General features: G+C 44.7%; 1 protein-coding gene across 1 annotated transcript; it reads right to left on the bottom strand.

The window, feature by feature from the left end:
* Positions 1-975: 975 nt before the first annotated feature.
* On the bottom strand, positions 976-3,818 carry cdk5r2b (cyclin dependent kinase 5, regulatory subunit 2b (p39)). Its single transcript, XM_086145290.1, has one exon. The coding sequence runs from the start codon at positions 3,575-3,577 to the stop codon at positions 2,657-2,659; it is 921 nt and encodes a 306-aa protein (XP_086001416.1). The 5' UTR covers positions 3,578-3,818; the 3' UTR covers positions 976-2,656.
* Between the last annotated feature and the right edge of the window lie 3,336 nt (positions 3,819-7,154).

Below are 7,154 nucleotides of genomic sequence, written 5' to 3'. Positions count from 1 at the left end.
CAATCTGAGTGTTTACAGATTCCACTTCTTTTGTGCTGTTTTTCTTTTCCTCCAATGCATTGTTTTAATTTTATTTTTCTGCCTTTCTACCCCCCCCACCCTTAGTCGGGGGACGTGACCCCGATTGCAGTATCCGGGACGCCACCAGATTTATCCCTTTATGTATGTCATGCTGTGCTGCCGCGTTCAACCTGTAGGCGGGCAACGCGGGGGGAAAAATAAAAAAATATGTCACAATATTCAGAACCGAGCTGCTGTGATGTTTTGGAGAGTGAATGCTTGGATGGTGAAATGAATTAGCGTTTAAATGTCGGCTCCCTGCTAATTTCATTGCAACCTATTCCATGTTTAGAGAGACACGTTCAATTTCTCATGTATGTCAAAGGCAAATTGAATAAGTGCCACTAATCTGGAGCTGAAATTCTATTTTTTTTTGAAGGTACAGCGGTTTGCGGTTGTGGTCTAATGACAGTGTGGATGGGCTGGGCACAAGATAATCTTTTTTTTTACATTTTTTTAAGAAAAACAGATATTTACAGATATTTATCTTGGAACTTTTTTAAAAAAAAAAAAAAAAAAAAGAAAAAACTCTGGTGTCAGATAACTTTTGTTTCAGTGTCATGGAAACTGATAAAAAACAAACCAAAACTTGTGAGTTCTATCCTGCTAAGCATATTCGTCACGGGCTAATTTTTTTCAATTTTTTTTTTTATTGCATAATCTCATCTCAAGGGTTCCCCTCCAAATCAAAGGATTAAGTGATTGGTGTGAATGGATAAGAAGCTGTCCACATTAATTCCTGCCTTGGCAAAATGCTAAGATTCTTGGGGGGGGAGTGGGATCATTTTTTTCCCCCCCAAAAATAAAATAATTAAATTTGAATAAATATATAAATAACAATGCACTGGATTTGCTGGGTTTCATATGCAGAAAAAGGAATATATTTTGAAAAAAAAAAAAGCAAACGGCACAAGAGCTTCTACATAGTATTTATTTCACCCTGATCACCATAAACAAGTACTGCACTGACCATTTATCGACATGAATTAAAATGCGGTGCAACATCAGAGTGCGTTATAAATGAGTCTATTTCATATTTAAATACCAAGGGGTTGGGGGGATGGGGTGGGGTGGGGATAAATAAATAAATTGAGCTGTATAAAAAAAAAAAACAAAAAACAAACAACATTAAGAAAAGACTCCAATGGACGACACTCCGGCGCCTGGAAGGGGGGCGCGTGACCTCTGTCATGATGTGCAAAAATAAAAATTTGTTCGCGGGTGTGCAAAGTAGCAGCATTTACATTCCATTCCAAGCAGCGGGTGGGGGGGGGGGTCACAATACAACGGCACAGAAATCGATGCGCCCTACAAGCTTGCTCTGGGAGCAAGGTATTAGCTTATGGAACCCGGGGTGCAAGAAACAAACTAATTATAGTGATGGTGACGTTATTCCGACACTTATTACATGATAATAAAATCTCCACATTCAGTATGTATTTACACTCATGAATAAAACCAGGGCTGGATCACCATTTCACTTGATTTGATTTTGCCCCCTCACCCCGACTCGGCTCAGGCTATGGCTGCCAAGTGCCCACCCCGGAGGAAAATAAGGAAATAAAGAGCAAATTTTAAATAGCGGGATATGTACATGTAAACCGTTAGCGCATCAGGCCATGAGGACTTTTTTCAAGACTTGGCACATGTAGGATTGTCCAGTAAAATCTCTTAAAACTTACATTCCTCTATGTCCTCTTTTCAGTTCCGCTTGAAACCTCAAAAAATAAAATCATAAACATCAAAAATGAATAAAATATAATAAATGAGTGTAATTGAGTAGTGCTTTTGAGATTAAATTAAAAAAAAAGGATTGTTTAAATATATGTAACTTCAGTCTGTTGTCGCCTCCTGGGAAAGGCGATTTCCGCCCAGATCTCAAAGATTGTTTCTAATACATTTGTCTCTGTTGGTATTTTTTTTCCAAAACAATACTTTTAGGTGATTCATTGCAAACTTTTGCTGTCGTTCCCTCATGCCGAAGGAAGACTTGTGCCCAATTCACATTTGTCTTGCGACCCCTCCTCCTCTGATGGCCTCCTGGAGATGCGTGAACATCAAGTGTGCCGAGGCGTATATTTAGACGACCCGGGATCTTCTCAAGAGGAAAAAAAGGGGGGGAAATAAATAAACAGAAGCTTGTCTGTGGATTAAGAGACTGAAATAGGGAGGAGGAGGAGGAGGCTGCAGAGGTCAGCACCTTGGACAGCTCCTCCTCTTGGAACACTCCTCCAGTAACAGAAAATCATGAATGATTTTTTGGGGGGGATTTTTTTTATGAAAATCAGAGTACTTCATAAGAGGGACTCAACACATCCCCCCACCCCCCACCCCCACACATCTCTCCTGTCAATCAAAAAAAAAAAAAATTGGACTATCAGCATGCGGTTCTGGGAATCTCCTGTCGCCGAAAAAACAAAACATGACCGAAGCCCAGGCAGGGGGTTGAGAAGGTGAGGGGGGGGGGGGGGGGGGGTCTTCAGCGTTGGCCTTTGTATATTTTCTTTTTGTTTTACATTCAAAGCCGATTTTTGCACATTTAAAAAGGAGACGAAGGGCTGTCGGGCTGAGGATGGACGGGCTCCTCGGCTCCTCCTCAGCGATCCAGGTTGGACTCGCCGCAGGAATCGCGCTGGTTCTTCAGGTCCTGGAAGACCTCGGTGAAAAAGTGCGGGTCCGCGTTGAGCCGCAGCATCTTGGCGCTCAGCCGCTCGATGATGCCCAGCGACGTGTCCCAGAAGGCGTCCTTGTTGGCCTCCGTCATGAAGGGCTTCAGCGGGTAGGATATCTCGTTGCCCATGTACGAGTAGGCGAGGTAGAGGCAAGTCTGGAAGGTGCCCTGCAGCTCCGCGGGACTCCCGGGGGCCTCCGGTATCGTGTCCGCGCACAGCAGGTACACGAAGACCACGTTGGCCGGCGTGATGAAGCCCTGGTCCTGCCAGCCCTGCAGCAACAGCGTCCGGTCGATGTTGCGGAACCACAGGATCACCTCGCCGCTGTTGAGCTCCTTAACGCCGCGGCACCGGCGGCACACGAAGTCGCCGAGACACCGCAGCAGCTCGCCGGTGGACGCCTGGATGACGATCCGCCGCGGAGACGTACCCCCCGCCGCCGACGCCGCCGCCGACGCCGCCACTAGGGACACGCTGCTCGCCTGCTTCTGCACCGACGCGACCCGGGAGCCCGGCGCCGCCGGCACCGTGGGCACCGGCACCGGGATGGGCGCCCGGCTCCGGCGCTCTTCGGCCTGGTGTGACTTCCGGGCGTTCTCGCTGTTGAGATGCGCCACCTGGGCGGCGCCGGCGGGCGGAGGCACCCGCGGCACCGCCAGCCCGGGCGGGTTCGGGGTCACTTTCTTCGCGCTCTTCTTGGCCGAGCTGGCCACCAGCTTCTTCCATGACAGCGACACGAACATGGAGTGGCGCTTCAGGCTGCGGTCGCCCTTGGACGCGTCGCCGGCGATCTCGGCGTCCATCGCCTTCTTCGTCGCCGGGGAGATGGACAGGACCGTCCCCATGTCTGCGGAGCTGCAGGCGGACGGAGAGGACGGACGGGATCGGAGTCTGACGCTTCGACTTCACACGACACTCAACCCTGTAGAATCCATTGACGCCGACTGGAGCTTTTTTTTCTCAATTTTATTTTCTTCTGATTTTCCTTCCTCTTACTCCATGGACGGAGGATGGATGGAGCGCGGTGGCGCAGTACACCGGGAGGTGATCCGTCAGCGCCTCTGCAGGGAAGGAGGAGGAGGAGGAGCGGGAGGAAGATAAACCTCCACCCCTCCTCTCTTTCCTCCCGCCCGCCTTCCTGCGTAAACACGGCGGTTTAAACTTGATTGACAGCTGGAGGCGACCAATCAGATGCGTCACCTCAGCCAGCCAATCAGCGGGCCTCGCTTCCGGCCCCAGCCATTGATAGTCTGCTTGCAGGTGAACGGGATCTGTTTTAGGTCCTCCTAAAAGATGAGATGATAATTTATTATTTTAATAATAATAATAATGATTTAGGACCTGCTCATTTCAAAACGTGTTTTTCCCCTCAACCTCTTTTTTATATACACGTCAGCCTCATTATCCTCATCGTGATCGATTCCATCATCATCATCATCATCATCATCAATATTGTGACTGATATTGATGACAGGGGCTGCTGTCATTCAGTTGATAATAGCTCCATCTCCACAATCAGAACGTTGGCAGTTCAATACCCGGCAAGACAAGACAATGAACCCAGATGGCCTGGTGACATGGCTGGCTCTGCTGCCATTGGTGTGTAACAACAACAACAACAACAACAACGACAACAACGACAACAACAACAACAACAACAACAACAACAACAACAACAGTAATGATAATAATGATAACATACACTGGCTGGGATTGAATAGTGACCTTCTCGAGGGTGAACCGCACCTCTATGGCACATAAGTGACCATGAGTGTGTAGATGTTGAATTAATGAATGGATGAATGAATGGAGTATAATAATAATAATTAGTGCTGCACAAATGAGTAGGACTCAGGGAAGTAGAAAAACCCTTGATTCATTCATTCATTCATCTCTTTAGTCCCTTATTCATTAATTCATTTATTTCCAGACCAAGACATGTAGATGAGAGCAAATATGTGACTCAAAAAGCACCTTTTCATCCCTTAACATTTTACCTGATGTTTCACTGGAGGGGAGACTTTACTGAATTTTTAATTTTGCTTGAACAACAAGTTATGAGTCAAAAAAGGGACACGTTCAATCAAATCATGAATCAAGTAAAACTAATTACTTGACAAAGGAATGTTCCCTGAAACAGCTCTTGGTGGTGGGCGGTGAGGGGGACAAAATCTGAAGTGTTCCTAGAATGTGAAGACCGCTTAGGGTTTTGTTTTCACTCTTTACGTCTCACTTTCCTTTTTTTCTCTCAAGTAAACACTGCCTGAAATGTGTCGTAGGACAGTGTGTAAAATCCAGCGATTCCAGGGCCAATTTTTTTTTCTTTAAATCCCATCGCTCAGCTTAACACGCAAGTGCACGCATGTCTCAGGAAACTCCATGGGTGATCCAATTACAGTCACCAGATCTGGCAGCTTTCTTTGAAGTTACATGACTGTGTTACATAGCTTCCAGAGATCAGTTTTGTCAGAAATAGAAAGAGGTGGAAATAGAGGCGGGGAGGGGGTGAGACGGAGTGGACTTTCCCACTGACAGCCGTTCAGGTGAAATAACTGTACCAGACACATATTTGCAAATGCTCACTATTCAGCTGAACTTTTTACAATTACATCAATTTTTTCATACACATAAAAATGCATAATTTTTCTCTTGTACATACGACCCAATGCTAGTTATCGTAAACATATACTTTTCATCTCCAACTTGCACCTTACTTATTTGCACATTACTGGATTTTACATCCTGATACTCAAAAAGAAGATGCCAATTCTAATGAAATTTTATTTTGTGCATAACTGCTGTGTACAGAATGACATAGTCTACTTTATAGACAATGAACTAGACTGGGCAAAAAACACATGCCATAAACAAGAAAAGTGTCCTGTTCTTCCTCAGGTCTTTGCAACGCCATGCTGCAAATGTTTCATCACATGATGGTGTCCAATGTCATCTTTTACGCTGTAGTGTGCTGGGGCAGTAGGCCGAAGGCAGCTGACACTAACAGGCTTAAAAAGCTCATCAGGAAGGCTTGCTCCCTCCTGGGAGTCGAATTGTACTCGAACATGAAGATGTCTGAGAGGAGGATGCTGAAGAAGCTGCTCAGTATCAGGAGCAATGCCTGTCACCCTTTGCACGCTGTACTGAAGTCCTAGACCACCGAGGAGCACCACAGAACGCCACAGAAGGTCTTTCTTACCTGTGGCTTTCTTACCTTCTGCAAGAAGGAAACCTGACAGCAATAAAATCAATATCATGTTTCGAATGAATATATGTAATGTTGGAGTCTTCCAGTAAAATAATATCCTTCAGGATTAATTAAGTGCTATTCTATTCTATTCTACTCTATTCTATTCTATTCTATTCTATTCCAATAAAGTCTAAGTCTATTTGAACAAAACTCCCAAAGGACAATTGGGAGGGTTTATTTTGTTTAACTTTATACTTTTGTTAGCGGTTTCACCTCACAGCGACAAGGTTCCTGGTTCAATTCCGGCATTTTGCCTTTCTGTGTAGAGAGTTTCCATTTTCTCGTGATAGGGTGATTGGTTGTATGCCTATATCGCTTGATGTGATGTGTGAATGACAGTAATAATGGTTGTATTCAACTTGAAGAAAAAACAAATGTATCAATTACAAGGCTAGTAGAGCAGGTGGTGCAAGACAGGACTGCAAACAACATAACTCTAAGTAGTACAAATAAATATGTAAACAAGTAATAGCAATAAGCTTCCTTCGGAGGTGCTTCCTCTGGTAATCTGTTTTGTTGAGGATTTTCTAAGTGTTTTTGGGAAATTGGTTAAAGATGGTGCCCAGGTACTCCTCAACATGTTCGAGTGGGTTTTGATGGATCATGGAAGTGACCGCCGCAGCCAATTCCCTCTGCTCTGTGGATATAGTCGATGCCATCGCCATGGTTTTATCAACATTCAGCTCCAGATGACAGTTATCACACCAGTGCACGACCCCTCTTAGCAGAGAATGTCTGTTTAGAAGGTTGGAACGTTGTATGTTTCTATGTGACAGCCAGTACTTCTGGACTCGTAGATAGACAGCAGTAATACAGATAAAAACAAAAAGTAAGAGAAAAAGTAAAAAAAAAAAAAATGAGTACATGAGATTAGTTATCTGAATGAATCGAAAACTACAGAGAAGAATTTAGTTTGTATTGTCTAATGTTTTGGTGGAACTGCCCCGTTAACAGGTCATCTGCTTGGGAGCTATAGGGAGCCCCAAGTGTATCCCTGTACTTTCTCTGATGGCAAATATCTGTGTGTGACTTGATCCCAATCCCAATCCCAATCCTTAACTCAAATCCAAATCCCAATCTTAAACTGGGCCGGTTGTGTCCTTCCATTTTGTTTAATTCTTGGTGTGCTATAGATAAGCGACAGATAAGATAAGATAAGATGTTTTTGTATGAAA

This window comes from Fistularia commersonii, chromosome 4 (assembly GCF_037954325.1).
Source record: "Fistularia commersonii isolate RoL2024-O1a breed Wild chromosome 4, RoL_Fcom_v1.0, whole genome shotgun sequence".
In the NCBI taxonomy this organism is placed as follows: Eukaryota; Metazoa; Chordata; class Actinopteri; order Syngnathiformes; family Fistulariidae; genus Fistularia; species Fistularia commersonii.
Note: the sequence above shows the minus strand (reverse complement) of the source record. Positions and strands in the feature narration are given on the sequence as shown.

What these genes read in the sequence shown, in the direction of transcription:
- cdk5r2b (XM_086145290.1), bottom strand. Translation starts at nt 3,577, where the DNA reads ATGGGGACGGTCCTGTCCATCTCCCCGGCGACGAAGAAGGCGATGGAC.